Source organism: Taurulus bubalis, assembly GCF_910589615.1.
Source record: "Taurulus bubalis genome assembly, chromosome: 2".
Lineage (NCBI taxonomy): Eukaryota > Metazoa > Chordata > Actinopteri > Perciformes > Cottidae > Taurulus > Taurulus bubalis.
Window position 1 is genome coordinate 27476926 of NC_136590.1, and position 21075 is coordinate 27498000.

General features: G+C 41.0%; 1 protein-coding gene across 1 annotated transcript in view; it reads right to left on the reverse strand.

The window, feature by feature from the left end:
* Positions 1-21075, reverse strand: part of cadm1a (cell adhesion molecule 1a) — a gene marked incomplete at both ends in the record, with an annotated part of 80314 nt that overhangs the window by 42805 nt on the left and 16434 nt on the right. Inside the window, 3 exons of the mRNA XM_079237814.1 lie at positions 4468-4640; positions 8357-8453; positions 13857-14015. Of these exons, the coding sequence (XP_079093940.1) occupies positions 4468-4640; positions 8357-8453; positions 13857-14015 (429 nt within the window). The remainder of the gene's footprint in view (positions 1-4467; positions 4641-8356; positions 8454-13856; positions 14016-21075) is intronic.

Genomic DNA, 21075 nt, shown 5'->3' on the forward strand with positions numbered 1-21075 from the left:
ACAACTTAAAATGATTCAATAAGAGCATTTATGGTATTTTATGTGTCTTGTAGTTGATCTGATTACAGAAACACTCACACCTTTGTATCTCCATACTCACGTTTTAATCCTCAACTATTGAAATTGAAAACACTTATTCAAGTTACTCAACCAAAATCGTTTTGCTGAATTACACAGGAAGGCTTAAAAACAAAAGCATACACCATTTCTGTGAGTCATTATTATGCATTCATGGCTTGTTGCGCATCATTCTAGGCACTTTTCGTGTGTCATTTAACTTAATGTTGTCCCAGTGAAACGGTTGCAGTTACGTGCACGCCACAAAACTAAGGTGACATCCGCACTTTTGGTTTAGTGAGCAGAACAATTTAGTTAGGTTTCAGAAAAAACATTATGGGTTAAAATAAGTTAAACTAAACTCAGTAAAATACGTATGGAAACACAAACATAACTAACAGACACCAGACTGCTACAACGGTCACCTGGTCGCAAGAGTTTGTGTTTGTTTGACTGATCCACGGCCCCAACCGTCCCCCAGAAGCAGCAGTCTCTCACATTTTATACTATACTTATGTCAGTACGGACTGCACGGTGTACAAATGACAGGCAAAAAAACAAGAAAGAGGTTTTTCTTGCATGCAAAATGACTTGGAAATTGTTGTGTCATTCATTTGGTAAATCGTGAGAGAGAACTGATTCTGACACACAAAAAGAGGCTTGTATGTCACTGCTCGTATTGACTAACAGCTGTAATATAGCAGGTGGCAGTAAACTGTTTCCTGATTTTCAACAGAACCTCTTGTTTTATTGCACTCATCATTAGCACAGCAACTCGCTCTGCTGTAAATAACATCCATTCAGCTGGTGTCCATCAGGCATTCAGAGTCCTTTTTCCCTCCTCCATAAAAAGAGGCCTTTTCACTCTGCTAATTCCCTCTGACAATAGCCGCCAAATAAGTTCTCTGCGGGCTCAGGGTCTACCAAAAGTGATAGTGAAGTCATTTTTGCCAGGGAAAATGAGCACATTAGAGTGTAATGCCCTGCCTAGGGAGAACATGTTACTGGTATCAACCGTGTAAAAGCATGTTAGGATAATGCTTATGAGGATGAGAGAAAACAGCATAGAGAAAGACTGGAGGAAGCTACAGCATCAGGAATCTACATGAATACATTTGGCAGAAGTAGGAGGAAGCGGGTTCAGGATTTGTGGTAGGTAGAACTCACACACACACACACACACACACACACACACACACACACACACACACACACACACACACACACACACACCACACTCATCTATTGATCCACAGCTAGGTTGTGGCTGTGGTTCTCAACCCAATTAAAAAACTGGGTTACACCTTGCTGATGGACAGTGGTGAGCATGACAATGTTTCTTATCTTAATCAAGGGTGTAAGAATAGATGATGTTGTATGTTATAAAGCGCTTTGAGGCAATTCATGAGTAAAAATGTTGGGCTATATAAATAACAATTAACTAGATTTTAAGGCTGAATATTGTGTAGATTTATGGTGCCAGTATCAAAATCAGTACCCTTAAAGTGATACCGATACCAAAGAACGAGCTAATTGGTCGTTCCATTGCAACATCAGTGAGCAACTGTAGAGCTAGGCCTCTGCTCTAGAACGTCAGTAAAACATACGGCGCCGAAGTGCCGTACAAAAGTAAAATAACATTATTTCTATTGTATTGTCATATATGTAATGTCTCTACCAAAATAGCATGTATTTTATTGTGAAAAGATTATCATGAACATGCATACAATCATTACTATTTAGTTGTTTATTAAACATTTTGCCGGACTTCCAAGGGGAGTATAAACTGAGCAATGGACATACATGGAAGCGCTAAAGCAGAAGCAGTGCTAAAGCAGAAGAAGCGCTAAAGCAGAACCAGCATAAAAGCAGAAGAAGCGTTAAAGCAGAAGCAGCGTTAAAGCAGAAGCAGCGCTAAAGCAGAAGCAGCGTTAAAGCAGAAGCAGCGCTAAAGCAGAAGCAGCGCTAAAGCAGAAGCAGCGTTAAAGCAGAAGCAGCGCTAAAGCAGAAGCAGCGTTAAAGCAGAAGCAGCGCTAAAGCAGAAGCAGCGCTAAAGCAGAAGCAGTGTTAAAGCAGAAGCAGCGCTAAAGCAGAAGCAGTGTTAAAGCAGAATCAGCTCTGAAGCAGAAGCAGCGTTAAAGCAGAAGAAGCGCTAAAGAAGAAGCAGCACTAAAGCAGAAGCAGCGCTAAAGCAGAAGCAGTGTTAAAGCAGAAGCAGCGCTAAAGCAGAAGCAGTGTTAAAGCAGAAGCAGCGCTAAAGCAGCGCCATCTAGCAGCGGTTGTCAAAGAGGCACCAGAGTTTCATCTCTTTGCAGATACCAGAAGTGTATTTGATCATCACATGATCATGTGTGTGTGTGTGTGTGTGTGTCCCACTGGCTATTAGCCCCCACTCTGCACAGCGCTAATACAGCACGCCTGCAGCGCTCATACAGCGCAATACAGTGGTTACTGCTGATAACGGCGTCCTCCAACACACGGTGGTTGGACAGCGTTGCAACAGAGGCGTCCACCCGCCGGTTCCCCCCGCCGGTTCCCCCGCCGGTTCCCCCCGCCGGTTCCCCCCGCCGGTTCCCCCCCCCCCTAAGGTTAAAACTGTTAGCTTTTTCAGGACTGGTGCTATTGTTAGTTCTGATACAATTGAAAGCTTCTATCTGTCATGTCATACAGCTCTGTGTCATACACAATTGAAGAACTCTTGCGGTGATTGTCTGCACATACAGTATTGAAAATGAAATCCAATTACTTAATGGAGCTGGGTGTGGTCAGGTTTCCTTTTATGCTGTGTTCACACCAAAAGCATTGCGAATATTCGCGACGCGTTACTCGCTTCAGTTTACGTGCTCGACAATAATGCTCTGTTCACACCAAAAGCGTTGCGAATGTTACTCGCGCCTGAACAGGGGAGTGGCTTATCTCGTTACCGTTTCCGCCATCCACCATGGAAATAACCACTAGTTCTGCTTTATACTTGTTGTGTAAATTCCACATACGTCGGAACATCAAACTCCATCGTGTCTGGGTTCATAATATTATCCATAGTCCCACAACAGCGTCTGAATGATTCGCTTTTTCGCAACCATTCGCATCTGTGCATTGACTTTGCATGTAATCTACTGCCGCGTCAAATTCGCAACACTTTTGGTGTGAACGCAGCATTAGAATCAAACCACAGTCTCCCATTACCTTCATCTTTTGGAAACCACAAAAGTAAAACCTAACTTGGCCTCAATGGGCTGCTAGCAGGTCTTATTAACTATGCTGAGCTCATGAGGTTTGCCAAATTTAACCCGCCCTAAATGTAAAATGTGTTTGTTAATGCGTACGCAAATGAAAAATGTAAACTCCTCTTGAGGTCGTACATATAACGAAAAACAATACAGAGAGAGAGAGAAACAACACTAAGGACATGACCTTCTCTTTTGAACCGAAAATAGCACTGTGTTTAAAACATCTCAAGGAGCTGCTTTGGTGTTGGTGTGTTGCTACAGGCGCTGGTGTGAAGAAGAAATATAAGCCAGTTTGAGTAATCATAACAATAAGCTTGCATGCTTATCAGAAAGCAAAACAGATTGCCTGCCTTTTTTTCCTTCTTGTGTGCATCTTAATGCAGCCTCAGGACCCCATTTGTCGAGATCCAGATGCCAGGATGAAAGGACAGTGAAGGGAACCAAGTGGACAGAGCAAAGCGACAAGCTTTCGGTGTTGGCCATATCCACAGTGCAGTTGGAAACAAGGAGGGATTTAAAGTATAATGCACCTGTTTTAAAAGACAGTCCTTATTTAAAAGTCAGTCTGCATACCTTGGATTATGCTAATGGTTACTGCCTTTGGCAGTAGGCGATTTGTTAATTTTTAACAGGGGGGAAGGACCCGGTTCGTTGGGTTCAGCTCTGCTGGCCATTTCGCAGCCGGAACACGACACAGCAGCGTTTGGTGAAGGCTACTGATATTTCATAGCCGTGGTAGGGGCAATGGACCTTTAACTTGCACAAACCTCAGTCAGATAAAGAATCAATGAGTCAGGCAGACTCGGCTAACAAGTTCAACTACACAACTCCTCTGCCTCTGCACCCTCTGCACTCTGGGGATGACGAGAGGGGGTTGTAGGTTAACAAAGGGCATGCCTTTTTTTCATTTTGCTAACAAGGGCGATGGCACACCCCTGTCATCCCATCTCTTGGCCTTTCGTATGTTACAACTGCTCAGTGCCAACAACTCACCAATCTTGTAAATCAGTCTGCACATGAATGATTCTGGTGTTCATATGTTCATAAGACAAACGGCTGCTGGGTCGCAAGACAAATTTCAGCACCAGCTGACGAATAAAGTTCATATCATATCATATCATATCATATCATATCTTTACAAACAAGAAAGTGATGTAGGGTCAGTGTTAGACCGGCATACCATAGACGTAGAGGATGTAGTCGTCAAAAGACTCCCCCACTGTGTTGGACGCCACACAGCGGTAGGTTCCGTTGTAGGACTTGTTTAGATTTTCGATGTAAAGGTCACCGCCGGTGATGACGGCATGGGATGGCACATCGTCATCCACCTTCACCCAGTTCACCCGCTGTGGCCTGAAATGAAAACCAGAGCACCAGTAAGACCTCGTGGATAAGACAGACATTCAAAACTGAGAATGGAAGTGGTAGACTTGTTGGCAACACGAATATACAACATGTGTTATGTATTTTCAAGCAACTGTTTACTAGAAGCTAATCAAAGACAGTTAGGATATGAAAAACAAAAGTGACATTCCTCCTGTTGTGTACAGCTAAACGCAACAATAACTGTGAAGCAGCTTTGTTCTCAAATTACAGGCTTTTTACACTTGCATACTTGTGTTGCTGTGTAGGTGGGCGCCTATCAAGTGTCGGTATTTGTTCTCTTTTCTACCTTGACTGAGGTTTATAGCGGGGTGACAGATTCCATTTTTTATGACAATGAGCTCAGAGCCACAGAGGGTGAAGAGAAAATAAAAGAAAGAAGACAAAACACCTCTATTTTGCTGCTGCAACTTCCAATGGCCACTGCCAACTACTGTTATTTCTCATGAGCGTGTGCTGATGGGGTCTCTTGTTGCATTTTGCTGTGCTGTTTTAACTTGCTTCCCTCCATTTGAAAACATTTGGTGTGGAGGGAGCAACCGAATGGGAAAGAAATAATGTGAAAAACCCAGGAAAAGAGATCCTGAAATAAGTGTTTGAGCTCAATAGCGAGAGCAAACAAACCCACGTGTGCTGGGGTTTTGTCTGTGGTGGATGGCTTGGAAGAGAGTGTGTGGTCGATTACAAGTGCTCTCCAGATTAATTGAAATGGAAATAAATAATACAAATATAAAGAAGATGGAGTGAGAGACATGACCTAGAAAAAGGTGGATATGATGCTGTAAGAAGGGGAGAGTGAATCAGAACAGCAAGATAGACAGAGATAGACGGAAAAGGTAAGAGGTAAGATGGGGCTGCAAGGAGAGAGGAAGGGCAGGCGTCTAGAATACAAATGGCTGCCTGCAGCCGAGGCCCCCTGTGCTATCTGCTGGTAATGACTGCACAACTCTCAGCAGCTCTAATGAAAATTACTTCCAATTCCCGGCTCACTGTATTGATTGTGTTTTCATCTTTATAAAATGAATATGGGTAGTTAGCGTGTCTCTATGCCAAGTATGAAAACTTCTGGGGTGGTGGTGGATGGAGGCAGCCTGAAGTACGCCACGTTTAGTTTGATGTGTGTGTTTGAGTGTTCTTGTACTTCTACTCTTCAGAGAATCACACAGACATTCAGAATGAGAACATGTTATGCAGAGTGAGAACAGCTACAATGATCCTAATTTTGATTCCAGGGTGTACTTTTCAGATTCAGATACATTTTGTGTAAGTGTTTAGGACCAAATCAAAGTCCTGCATTGGTCCTGTTCTTTAAACATATAATCCCCCTGCACCCACAAAGGCTATACAACAATTTAGCTCTGACAGACTGCCGGTAATCTAATTGTATCTTTTATTGAAAAAGTGTTGTAAATTGCATTGCTGCCGGTATGAATAGTTTGAATCCCAAATATTCGCGAGTATTTAGCATTATTGTGTATGTATTACAGTGACCCTTCTGGCTTGTGGAGACAAAAAGCATTATGGTAGCAATAATAACCTTTAATCAATCATCATGCCACTGTCAATATTTTCCTTAACGCGTTGAAGACCTCTTTTCCCCTGTGTTTGAGTCGTTGTAGGAACCCCAAATTAATTCCAACACTTGTGTTTATTGTATTTATTTGTTCAGCAAAGTCTTGGGAAAAAAATGTATATCTGCACAAAAATTACTTTTAAAAGATATTTTGATCAACTATAATCCAGCATGAGTATGAGCAAGGTGTATCAAAAAGGAGTCCTCGAGAGTTTTCCGAGTTTAAAAAAGTACTTTACAAAAGTATTGTTCGGTGCCCTAACAACAACCCACAGACTAATAGTGCACCTTTTTAGAAAGATTAAGATCTAAAGCATCGCCATCTGCAACAATAAACATAATCCAGGAAAGCATTGGCATGTTAGGAAGCATATTCAGTAAAAAAAAAAAACGATTACAAAATGGAGCCTAGAATCAGCTGCAGCTGAACAGGAGTTCAAATGGGTTCCAACAGTTCTCACATTTTTAAAGATGTGACAAGGTATACAGATTCCATTTGTCGCTAATGAGCTGTATACGTCACCTATTTGTCACTTGCTAACATTACTCAAGAGTGAGAAACAGCCAACTATGTTCCGGACAAAGAGAAACTGTGCTGTAGGGACGGTTTGGAAAGTTACAATGGATATTTTGATACATTCTTCTCAAGAAATGAAACTAGGTTGCCATTAAAATCCATTGTGAATATGAACAGATGACAGTTTGATGCCAAAAACAAAAGGGGGTGGGGATACCAATAAAGATAGAATAGGAGTAGAAAGGACATTGAACTGATTCTCAGGGTCATTTGACTAGTAAAAAAGGAAATGGTGATTGTTGTTGTTATGCAAGGGTACACATAAAAATACCACCCTCTCTGACCATTCGGCTTGTGAATGGGAAAGTCTGTTGTTCTACTGCTGTTGTCATATATCTCCACATTTCAATTTACCTGAGCATGAAAACATCCACTGCAATGCCACACCTGCAAGTTGGTCATATCATCGTTTCCGATATAATATTCATAGCCCCAGCCTCATCTGATGAATATTTTCCCCTGTTCAAATTTGAACTAACTTGTCAACAAACTAATATGATTGATACCAACAGCACAACTGTATTGATGTTTGGATAGTTCTGCGGGCCTCGTGCCTGAGACACAAAGCTCTCGCTCCTTTACTCACCCCTGAGTGGCCTAATGGCTTCATTTGCACTCCATTACATCTCATATCACAAAAACCTGTCATCTAAACAAAACAGCACCGGGGTTTGCAGATGATAAGCGTGGAGTAATGACCTAATGAGTGTCAAACAAGAGCTTTCTGATGCTAAGGCCAGAAATATCACAGAACTGATGAAGGCCACTGAGAATTCATTTTTCAGATTGGGGCAAAATTGCTTGGAGACAGTTATTTGTCCTAAGCTCTGTGGACAAACAGTCCTTTAACTTGAGTCACATAAGTGATTTCATCTGTGCACACCCAGTGCCTCGAGTCCATCAACATACTCTCTCAGTCTCACACAGTCTGCCGAGATACTTTCAGAAAATAAGCACTAAAGGCCGCTTCTTTTCAAACCCTCTTTCTGCTAAAGTTCCTCCTTCGAGGTATTAGGACCCAGTCTTATCACTATCAGTAATGACCCGTTCTGCTCTTTCTGTCGCCTTTAAAAGAGTGGTAATTAAACACCTGCTCAAAATATCAGAGTGATTCTGATGCGTTTCATAATTACACGCCATTTTTAATTCCCCCCTTTGAAATTCCTGAAAAACACAATAGCAGCCATTCTAGTAGGTGATTATGTATCCAGGAATGGCCATTTCTAACTGTCAGGCCTCAGGTCTGTCTGTAACATTAAGAGTGTCCTCGTATAGTTCTCCTCATTTACCTAGAAAACCCTCTTGTGCATCAGAGCTCCTTACTAGAAGATACGATTATGAGTTGCCTATATGTACATCTTTGATGCAACCATCATTCAACCCAACTCAACTCTGCTGCTGCCAATTTTCTCTTCTCAACTGCTCAGACAAAACTGCAAGATAGCCCTGACATGCAGACATGCATAAATAAATGAATGTGATTTTTATCCCCAAGGCACATTTTTAATTGTGAATGTAAGTGTGTGTGTATCGTACTGGGGTTTGCCTTTGGCATGACACGTCAGTTCCAGGTTCTCTCCTTCCCTGGTGAGACCCGGAGGGAATTCTACCAGGATTTTTACTTCTGGTTTGTCTGAAAGGAAAAGAAAGGGAGAGAAAGAGACATATAATGAATTGCTTGGACACCATAACAGACAATGCATTATCTTCGGTCTGCATTTATATTCTTCTATGTTCTTTCTGATTGATTCCTATTCACAGCCATGTTGAGTATAGCATACACATTCTGGTGGAATTGTTTGATTTTGATGTACAGCTACCAAATGAGGAGTGAGAAGAATTTCTCATCGTATACAGTAAACTAAAAAAAATATGTCATGAATATAACAAAACCCAGTCACAGTACAAATTATGTCCATGTCTGCGACGTGATATACATTATCTGGTTGCATGTCAAATTATCAAACTTTCCAAAAGTGTTCACCATGATTCATCCAAAGAGGAGCTTCAGCAAACAGTCAGGATCCATGTCACATCAGGAGAGACATTAGGCACTGTTGTTCAGGCAGTTGCCACAGTGGAGAGAATCATTAGCTGATTGGCTTCAGACTCTCCATCAGGCTACCTGCTGACTAATAGCATCCAATCATATTCATGGAGGTGTACAGCACTGATACTCTTACCTGACTCTTAACATTATTACTCAGCTGACAACATCTTATCCATTAGTCCAGTTTTGCTGCCACCACCTATTATTATAATTATTATCAATGCATCGTAACAATAATCATAACACAATATAAACATTATTTATAATGACTTATAATGTAAAATATCCTTCATGATTGCTGGTCACTCGCTTTTGTGTGCTGTTCTTGCATAGATTTAATATTTTTTTCACCTTCACTTAATGCAACCAATCACCACTCAGAGTAACGTTTAATAACATTACATAGCATATTATAATGCATTCAAAAAGGCTTATGTTTTACAACTGTGGGATTTATAAAACATTATGATCCTTGCAAAAATAAAATAGTTATGAAGGGACCATCAATTGTGTAGTATTATGTATTTAAGTGTATTGATATATTGTATACTAAGTATTATGATACTTGAACATATAAGTGAATATGAAATACTTTATAATGTCTTATAATTAAGCATTATGAATATGTACTTATTGGACATGGGCATTGTAGAAAGTATTACCTGCAAATGCGTTATACAGAATGTCGATATTTACATGGATATAGATGGATACATCTACATAGGTAGATTTGATTTGACATGATGTTACCAATCCAATATATTCACCTACTACTCTTGCCTACCCCTTGAATCAAATCCCTGTTGCTAGGCCTCGGGCATCGTATTGATGGTATTTTAAATCAACCCTTACACCAAAACACGAGCCAAAGCTTTTGTGAATGATAGATGTGGTGCAGTGCAGAATCACACGTAGCCCCGAGTATGTCCAAAGACATTACCCGATAAAGTTGCTACATTAAACAGAAGCCACTGTTGACGAGCTGATGCAGCTGGAAAGAAAATGTAAGAGTGTTGTTTTGACAATCAGTGGGGTGCTTTGACAGTCGCTGCTGTGCTATTCTTTGCAACCGCGGCGTTTCTATTGTTCCCACTCCCTTGACTGTTGCTGGTGTTATCAAAGCTTTTTCTCGTCTTGGTGTGAGAGATGATCCTTTATTCTGGATAAAAAAAACAGGACAATAAAAGGTCCTGCTCAAACTTACACCTTTTAAGGTATCCCACTAGAAGTACATGTGTGTGGGAGATCTTGCAGTGAATTATCATACTTATGCACGTTAATTAACTCATTCATCTTCGCTAAATCACATCATGGAACGCAAACGGGCCAATCATAGCGTAGCATTAGCCAGCTCCGACCAAAGTCGCAAAACTAACCGGCTCTGCTCCACAGACTCTCATGCAATCGTTTCAGATTTTCTGGAGCTCGTCGTTTGTGTAATAGTGATTCTCGTTCCCCGGAGAGGTTGGAAGAAGATATATGATTCTAACATTAGCAGAGTATGCTGTGCACTTCTATAATACGCTAGCTTGGGAAGGTATACTGAATGTATTCACATGCTGATTTAGTTTTTTAATGATTGGTTTTAACTGTTATCTTTATCTTTGCAAGAGTGCTGTCAGTGACAGTGTGGGCTCCATGGTAGCTCTGACCGATTGACGGAGTAGCAACGTGGGGGCGTGGCTTAGTTAAGGTCAAGAGTGATATCCTTCGTTGAAAATATCAAAATGTGTTTCATGCACATTTGTAAAGTGTAAGTGTTGTAAGAGATGAATTCGCTCAAACAATCACTCCATTCATCAAAAACAAAGTTTGTTTCACCAGCAGTGCCATCTGAAATAATATAAAAAAATGTTTTGCCGAAACATCAATAGCTTAATTAACCCCAATATCACACTTGAATGTTTTCAGCACATTATGCCCTATCTTGTTTACAACACAATGCTATTTTGTTGCTCCTACATCAGATGCTCTAAATGAATACCGGAGTCATCTCAATACAGACTGATTGCTGAGTCACAATGGTGTAAGTTTTTTGATTGTTCTTTTCCCCATTTTATAGCAGAAACGCACCGTTCGGTAGTTTTTTAATCAGGCTGCAGACAGAGGGCCTGAGTTATGATTTCAAAGCCGGCTGTTAAGTTTCACACTGCTGTCCGACCTTCTCTGCAACAAACAACACGTGTCTGGCCATCCATCTGTCTAAATCACACCCTGTCAGGGGCCGGCTCTCAGTCTCGGTGATGGACAGCAGATGGGCGAAAAGCCAAGTCTTCTGCTCAGTGGGCATGCACGGTTTTAGACAGGAACCCTTTGGTTTTTTTTCCATTCCAGGCGCAACATGGCATCCTGCAACTTTTTCTTCGCTTACAACGTCATCTGACCTTGTCATCTCAGAGCCATAAACATGAAGGACGCCAGGCATCTGTAAGTTGTTTTGATAGCCTCAAGTAGTTATGTCGGAGTTTTCCTTGTCTCTGCTTGATGGAAAAAACACACACACTGCACAGCCAGATTTGGATCCACTGCCACTTCAGAGGAAATGAAATAGCATCTACAATATGCAAGGAGGCCGTTATCATTATGCTAACTGAATTATTTGCTTTATTGTGTGCCTCACCTCATAAGCCCACCAGACAACGCTATCCATCTCTCCGCAGCCGGCTGACCTTAAGGGAAAACCAACCAGGCAACGGAGCAAAACAGCTTGCTTTGCTTATACACATGAACATTACAGGCTTATTTAATTATGCTTTGCCCTGACTATGGCATTTTTGTTGTTTCCTACTAGACAATGGATTCCATTCCACTCACAAATTGCCCACACAGTGAGTGATTGTAATGTAAATCACTTTGTCTATCAGTACATTATATAATCAGTAAACAAACACAGTGTGTGACAGCAACAGTGAGCTTCAATTTACGATTCCTGTTGTTTATAATTTCATGAACAGGAAATGACAGGATATTCTTAAAGGTTTGTAGAAAAGACTGTGTAATTTACGACTAATTATAGGGGAAATGGAGACCGGGAATCTTTAGACAAATCTTGAACCATTTAGAACATTAGATTAAGTTTGGTATGACATATGAACCATATTGTTACACTGTAATTAGGTCTATGTCTAAGTGCAAAACATAAATACTAAAGTGTGAGGGCCTCACCTGGACAGCTTCGGAAGCGATACGCTTCCAATTAATTGATTTATCAATTTTAGTTGGTGCACATAAATAGGAAATTATTTGGGATATCAAGAACTGCTCTTAAGACATCTTACTCATAGATTACAGATTTATAAATATAAACAAAGAGAAGTCAAAGAACAGATTGATGAAATCACCATCTACAGTATCATTCTTCAGAGTATCACTGTAAATGTTATATTCAACTGTATATTATCAAAAGAGAAGGTGCAGTGCAGGACTGCCCGTTGCAGTGCGCACAGAGCGTGAAGCAGAGTGAGGTGCTGAGTTGGGTGCTCCATGTGAGCTCCCCGTTATCGGAGGCAAACAAAATGCCATGCTGCCTCTGTAGATGAGCTGATCTCCTTTTCTCGCTCTCCCAGGGAAAGGTCAGATATCTACAGAAGACTTTTTTAAATATATATATATATATATATATATATATATATATATATATATATATATATATATATATATATATATATATATATATATAATGCTAGGATATCCTGGAGGCCAAAGACATAAGGTTAAAATAAATAAATTCTATCATTTTGCATCAATGAAAATATCTAAAACTCCACGTTACAAAGGTCTAGCGTTCTAATTATTTGTCCCATGGCTGAGTAGTCACTTTAGATTCATTGTCAATATCATGGTCAGGCCTTAATCACAGACCTTTCATATGAACCACTATAAAAGAGTTGCAAATACTCATCTGTGATGCCTTTCTAATGCCAAATAAAGCAGTTGTAACAATACAAACCTGACCTTTGACCTCAATTAACCTCTTGCATTCCTTTTGGACGCCGTTGTCCTTTAATTTATTGTCTTTCAGAGGCTGTAGTAGGCTAGAGTGAAGGCTTGACTTCATATGAAACTAGACAATCTAAGAAATACATTGGTACCAACCATGTCATGCCAGCATGTCTGAAAGGAGGCTAAATGAAGCTCCAAATAGGCGAAATTTAGGTGAGGGAAAAACTAACTTTGCCATATTCTATGGGTACCCACAAGTCTCCCGTTTACAAACATGCACACTTATTGCTGATCCCATGCAGTTTGGAGCAAAAACAATGTTGTTTTTGGCTGTAGTACTTAATAATTGTGTTATTTTCTCCTATTCTGAAAGTGGTTACTGCATATTGGCTTCCCTTAAAAGTATTGAAATTGCATAAATTGGTTGTGACTTGAAATCTGAGACTTGTGGATCTAATAGCATCTGTATTAATGTGTGATGATGATAGAAATGGAAGACAACAATATTGTAGGCATCTAGGCACCCACAGCTCCACTCATATTGCATAAATACAGTCAGACCCAAAAGTAAAGATGAACTGCAACAGGACGAAAAGGACAAAAGAAAACATGAACATTCGTAAACATGAATTTGAATTTCTTTGCACTTTTGATTCATCACGCACTGAGATAGTTTCCCTCCAATGACATTGAAGACGTTTTAGTGGGTGGAAAATGTGCAAAATTGATGTAATTGAATTAGTAGAGATCTACTCCTTTGCAGTCCAAATGTCCCCTTTTATTCATCATAACCTATGCAATGAAATAATTTCCCTTCAGTGGCACTGTCATACATGTCACAGCACCAAGTTTTAGCTAGGGAAGAAGTAGCAAATTTATGCCATTTAATTAGCGGAAATGGAACACTCATTTCTATATTTCAAGTTAAATTTCCAAGTGTAGCTGATGAGACACTGGAAGAAAAACAATAAAAACAAAACGTGCATAATACATCTTAAATATCCAGGCAGATTTGTATATTTATTACTGACTAAAAGTACTTACACTGCACCTCCAGGTACTTCTGTGCTTGGAAGTCTTTGACTGCAGGGTGGTCTACGATGCAAGACACTGGTACACCATCATCCTCCTTACTCACAGTGAACGTCAGCCGGCTGGTTACTGTGTACATCTTGTCGTAGGTCAGCTCAACCTTGGGCTTACCTATGGGACACGTCAAAACACAAGCAGGCTTAAACACGGCAACAAAGGTGCACTTTAGATTCCAGTTCAAATAAGAATGAGAATCACATTAAAAACATAAAATTCACTTCACTCAGTGTGGCCCGGCCTGGACACAGTTAGGTAAAGAACAACATTTTTACTTAGAAAGCATTAGTATTGATTGATTGTTGCTTGATATTCCAGTTTAATATCATGACAACTCTGACATTTAAGGGGAGCTATAAACAGAAAAGGAAAATAATATTGATAACCATGTTTTCCTTTAGCTTAGAATGAGCCTTTTAACGAGCAGGTCCTCTTCACTGAGACCGTTGTGTTGCAAAGGCGTGTTTCTACAGTATGCCCCAAAGGACAAACCAACAACTCGAGCAGAAACCTTTTGCGTTTTTATGTTTGCCCTAAAAAGCCACCGTAGTTCTCCGACACGCTTGTGAAACCGCCAAAACGTGCGCCGCTAAGTCCTGGTACAGTCAGCCACCATCGGACCTTCGTTGCTCCTGAAGTGGTGTTATTGTGGTAAAGATGGACTCCGAGCAAGGCGAACGGCGTTACAATGCGCTTGAATAACTGAAGGTTGAAAAACGGGGAGGCTGTTCTAAACACATTACACTCATCTCTATCCATCCATAGCCACTTATCCTTAGCAAGGCTGCAGGGGTTTGGCGCCTATCCCAGCTCACAATGGGTGACAGGTAGCGTGCACCCTGGACAGGTTGTCAGTCTATAAAAGGTTGACAAAATATGAACATATAACCATTAACAACTACAGGCAACTCAGAAGCTAAGCTAATCTAACCTGTATGTGTTTGGTCTGTGGGAAAACACCAGAGCCGGTGGAGAAAACCAGCACAGACGTCCCCATCTAGCCGGGGGACTTGAACTGAGGACCCGCCTTGCTGTAACGCAACAGTGATCACTACTGCACCATCATTCTTCCAATTTTCTTGCAGTGCCTGAATTTTAATCTTTAATGTCTAATTCAAACTCAAACACTAAACACAGCAGTGCTTGTTGGCTTAATCACTTGAATGACTCCCCATAGTTTGCTGGTTGGTTGGCTTCCTCCTTCAGGGCTCCATTGATTTTCAGTGTGTTTTCCAACACTTCAGTCATATCATGAAAACTGAGCTCCAGAGGTTTAGGCTGGCTTAACAAAGAAAATATGTACAAAGTTGGCATGCTGTTTTTATAAAAATCTTTGAAAATATTACCAAAGGTTCATATTTTGGATCTCTTCCTAACTTGCTGAAACTATTTTTTTTGTATGCACCCTTGGTTCCTCTGGGAGTACTTTGTGAACAACTTGTTTTTTTGAAGGGTCAGGCCACTAAGTTTTCCTTGAGAAAATAACAAAGCTGAAACCTTTGTACTCAAGGCTGCAAGGGAAAAGGCTGATAAACACAAACACTGTGTGGCTGCAAGCATAATGTCTTTCTTTCATTGACCTTACAAAATATGTAGAGTGGAAATGAGGAGGGCGTCCTTGAGAATGGTCAGAGAAGGTGAATCAGCGAACAATTGCCTGCTGTCAGGGGCTACTGTGCGACTGTGAATCACTCATTAGGCTTTAAGAAGCCAGATTTATTGTGTGGCCACCTTTGGCGCAGCTCTGCCAGATCTGAAGCCTGCAAAGTAACCCTCCTCTGATTAGTGGCTGCTCTGTAATATCACACAGACAGTATGTTCTCAGAAGCAATAAAGAGGATACCTCATCACAGTCATACAAAATAAGAGGGATAGCTGGAGACAGCACTGCACGGCGGAGTCCCAAACAGAGATTGATTATTTTTACCCCTTTGTCCTACTTCCCTAACAGTCTGTTGCACATGTGTGTTTGTGTCACATCAATAAAACAAGCAATGGAAGCCAAAACAAAGAGGCTGCCAAGGGAAATGCTGGTACAGAGAGAAAATTGGTTTTAATACGAGTAGTTGCATCAATCAGTTTGTATTTTAGCTGTAAAATATGCACTAAGTTGCACAGTCGATCCACTCCTGTGCTGCAGTTCTGCCACTGTGGCGATGCCGTCACCGTGGTGACAGACGTCTCTTTGGGTGCTGGGAAAGCAAACCTGTGTGATGTGCCTGGTGTAAAGGAACAGGTTGTCATGAATAAATACCACGAGAGACTTCAGATTTATGAAAGCACCTGAAACGGGAACCTGAAGGGGCCTGCTCAAATCAAAATCTCTTTTGAGAAGCATGAAACAGTGGTGCGGAGACATCTTTATTCAAGTCCGGTCTCTGGATGTCTTTCTTTACAGCTCAGGAATTCATTGTAAAGTCATAATACTCACCTACAGAAGCTAAGTGTCTGTGGGTTTGGAACCTGTAGAAAGGCAGGTTACTATGGAAGATATTTAATGGGCCTAAGTCTTAATTCTGTCCCTTCCTCTCCTTCAACGCTTTGCAATTACCACTAGTTTCAAAAGTGTGGCTCCATTTGCACAGGAAGCACATCACCCAGTGACGATTTATAACAAATGCTCCTGCTCAATGCTACTCTGAAACTATGAAGGGGACAGAAATCAAAACAACAGTTTGTAAGGTGAATTTGTGTTTTTTCTTGTTTTCTCCTGGCCTGGATTGGAGGTATCGTCACATGACCACAGAGCAGCCTCTAGCTCACATCCATGTGTGCGAAGTAAAGATAACACAAGTGAGCCCTGCTGTGTGCTGGACAGCGCAAGTAGTTGCTGGTGCCCATTCCTTGAGGAAAGGCAGAGGAGTAATCTAGTAAGAGGGAACTCCAAATGTGCTGCATTGAATATGAATGTGTTCAAATAGAAACAATGCAGCTCTTGAGGGAAACACACTAGATGCATCAATACACATTCAACAATTGTTTTGTACTGAAGCCCACTCACTGGAGGCATCATGCAAGGTTTATGCACACTGCTGCTTTGGGATACGCCCCAGAGTTGACACGTGGCAACACTCCACAAAGCAATTCACTCGCATCGCCTCCCTGGGTTGGCACATCTCAGCTAATACTCCTCGACTATTTTCTTTTCTGCGTTATTTTATCCAGTCTGTGCTAGTAACGGGAATAAAATAATACAGGTCAAATCACATGACACTGCAGTGCATTATAGGACCGGTGGGAATTGCCCGTTAGCCCTGATGTATAGCTAATTCCCTTTTTGCAGTTTTCAGCACAGGCTGGGTCACCAGCAACGCAGCAAAGCGGCACATCTATGAATCCTCAGAAGAAAGGGCACGCTGGAAACTTGGCCACATAGTGCCTGCTTGCAGAGCCAGCTCACAGCTAATACAGCTGGCCAGCCAGGAACATGTTAGCACTGGTCACAGGAGCGTCATTCAAGAGATGCATGTATGGTGTACCCTGACTTTTTCTTGTGCACCAGCACTTCTCACAAGCTGTCAGTATTCGTTTTTTGCCCTCTCCATATCAGGTTCTCTGGGTGATTCAGCAAACGACAAGCATTTTAGTGCCGTGCTTAATCAGCCATATGAACATTAAAACAGTGTGGATGCGCCTCGTCATGCACGTATTTATGTATACGATACCAGACAGCAGGCCTAGGTAGGAAATGCACGGCCCGCCACTGATAATGAATGAAACACTGTTTAAAATGTTTCTGAATCAGCTCTTTTAATTTATATAATGGGATTTTACTAGGCAATATAAAATACTTAGTTATAGTAAATATTGTCTGTAAGCTTTTTGGGCATTAATCTATAACCTAGTAAAAACAAAGGTCATAAATTATGTGAGAAATATTCTTGGGGCGAGGACACATTCTCTCCTCATATCTGTAATTCACTGTCGGCATTTAGAATGTAATAGTGACTCTTGATAACGGCCAATTCATCCATCAACAGACAAGTACTGGCACTTATTCTTATTATTACTTAATGTTTCTACTTCAAGGACCAATGCTCTGACAGAGCAGTGAATAGGCTTTCTCTGTTTTGGACAGAGCTCCTTCAAAAGCCGACACTCTCCTGAATATTCGCTATTGGTCCACGGTGCAAATCTACCAGTTCAACTCTGTCTAGTATGAAAAAGAACAATAATAATGGATTCATATGCTTAATACACTGTTCAAAAATCATTCTGGTGCCCTTGTTTGTGTCTTTAGTTACGCAAAACTATCAAGGAGTTTACTAATTAATAATTGCACAGAACAAGAAAAGCCTTTCGCGAGTATTAATACTGAATTAGTGAAAGCTCTCCTCGTTCTGTGTCAAGGACGAAGAGAGAAACTTCGGAGTGAGGACGGTGGAGATGAACGTCACTGAAAGGCAGCAGAAGGTCAAGTGGCACTTTCAGTGTTCTGTAGACCTTAACATACAAACTCAGGTGGCCCTCCTCTCACTTCTTTAACTGGTATTTGTTTAACTGCGTTCTTGTGGAGCAGTAAGGGAGTTGTGTCTAGTTAAAACAAATTGTGTGTCTCGACACTTCAATCGCTTTTCTTTTCCCAAAATATTCTTTCATCCACTTGTAGAGTCTTCCTGCTGGGGAAGAGTCGTGTAATTGAAATCTCCTTGTGGTCGTCTCATAGGACTTGAGGCCATTGGCTGATCTGGTCCCCGTCAGTCAATGATTTGCTCTGCCTACTGGCTCTTTTTTTTTACCTCTCTTGTTTTCTTTCGTTTTAAAAAGACAATGACCTCCATACACCCTGAACTGCTATAATTCCCTCTTTTCATGACTTCCACAATGTTGATTAAATCAAACAACATGATTTCAGTTAAAAGAAAAAGTTGATAATAGTGAGATTACGGGCATGTGCATATTGGGAGAGATGGTTGGATTTACATTGGCAAGCATGACGATTTCAACCTTTAAATTATATTTACAGTAAGAGAGACGGATTATCCCTCCAGATAATGAAGTACAATTCTTGGGACGCTTTATTAGAAATAAGTCATCCTGGTGCCAGAACTCTGGCACCATCAGCCATTCCATTTTTTTCCGTCTTGCATTTTCAGCAGAACAACGCCAGCTTTCTTTTTCACAACATGGCTGCAGTGTAAGCACAGTTAAAGAGCAAGCATGCAAATGGCTGTAATATTAATAAAGTTTAACTTGCAAATGTAAAATGTGGGAAAACGATTTTTTGTTGATTAGAAACGTGTCCGCCATTGTTTTAGGCTGATTCAGTTATGAACACCTTTTCACCTGCGGTGAGAGTGCTGAGCATTTTCTGTAAATGCGATTCCATTCCCAACAAGTGGGGGAAAACGGCATACGTGTGGGGTCGAGTGGCATTCAGCATTATACGAATCGTTTTTTTCTGCCATTAAACATAACAAGTAAATGACCATTGTTTGAAAGCTCCGTTAAAGTGCCGGAAAATACTCAGTGAAGGAGGGACATATTACTAAAAGCAAATAACGTCCTTGCACACCGGAAAACAAGAACATACAGGATAGAGAGTGTTCCGTATGGAGGCACTGTGGAAAGATCTCATCAAACAAAGGTGCTGTGCAACCCTGAATAATGGATTGGTATTCCACTAAAAGCTACAGTAGTCACTGCATAGCATAGTATTGCAAGAGGATTTTACTGAACGTCCACTGACATTTTTGTGTAGTTAACAGCCGGTTTTACTGTATTCCTGACCTCGGCACATTGGAGGATTCCCAGATTTGAGCAGACCACTTCGGGTGTAATATGCTGCAGTGTAAAGGTGAAGCTGCTCAGGGCCTTCTACACAACTTCTGATTAGGACCTTTTGTTTCAAAGTCTTTACAAAGCTTGCTGTCTGGGCTCTAAGGTGGAGCTGCCTGGCAGGAGGCCTGGTCACCCCTGAGCTCTGCTCAGACTTCTAAAGCTCAGCCACCTTTGATGACGGCACGCGGTGCCAACAGACTCTGGCCACCACTGCACATCCACATCGCCTTAATGGAAACTATTCAAAGTCACAGCAGAGCTCTATTTAAAAACCAACAGCATTGATGCAAGCAGTAAATATGTGACGCCAGCACGGGGGGAAATAAACTTAAATTGGTTCATTTAAACACATGGCACAAGGGCTTAAAAAATGCACACGTGCATGCAAAAGTTAGAATTTAGCAACACTTAAAAGTAGAACGTGCAAACCTACACAAACTTGTGTGCAGGTGCATTCTGGATTCAATAGGAAACCCAGTGGCAAAGTAGTGAAATAAAAGATTGTTTTCACAGAATTGTTTTTATTCCGTGGCAAACATAGTCCACACAATAATTCATGATGACCTTTTAAGCCTAAAACAATGTTTTTTTGTTCTACAAACCATGTATGACATGATAAGCAGCCAATGAGGGGTGTCATTTCGTGCATACCAAAATTGCTTTCACCTATTGCAGTTTTATCTATTTCCAAGGTCTTCCCTCTGTGGAACAAAACAACGGATTGCAGACTGCTCTATAAAGGAAATGGACAGAAAGAAAAGGGCATCGAGCTCCAGTGTCCCCTAATGCCCACCGGTGGGGCCTGTGCTTTGCTGGTGAGTAACAACACACTATTTGGCATCGACTTTGCGATCTATCTAAAACACTTCTGTTTGATTTTTGAAATGGTTTGGCTGTCTGCCACCTGCTGTGACATACTGCCCCTCCAGACATTTTGTATTATTGGTTTAGCCATTACTCAATCAGCAGTCCACCTAGTCTCAACAATAGCATTAATATTGCAAGATATTTTTAAGTTTTGTCCTGAGAAGTCCATGTTGGTTTAGGTCTTGATTAGATTTCTTCAATCTTAAAATGGGCAGACAGTATATTTTCAATGGGCAAAGTGATTCAAGTGGTCTAAGTGGGAAACTAGACTCCTGCAACTCCTTTAGGCTCTTTTGTGAGGTTTAAAAAAATCTAGCCTGTCTCAGACAAAAGGCGTCCTGATTGGCCGTCCTACACACATTTCAGACAGTGATAATCTAATTGACAGTGATAGTCTAATTTAGCCTTCTGAGGGAGCTCAAGGCTCGCTTACTGAACAATACATTAAATGTGTTCTTATTTTACATTTTAGTTTTACTCAAGACAATGTGTGAGCATTTCAGTCAAACTTAAGCTAAATGTGTCC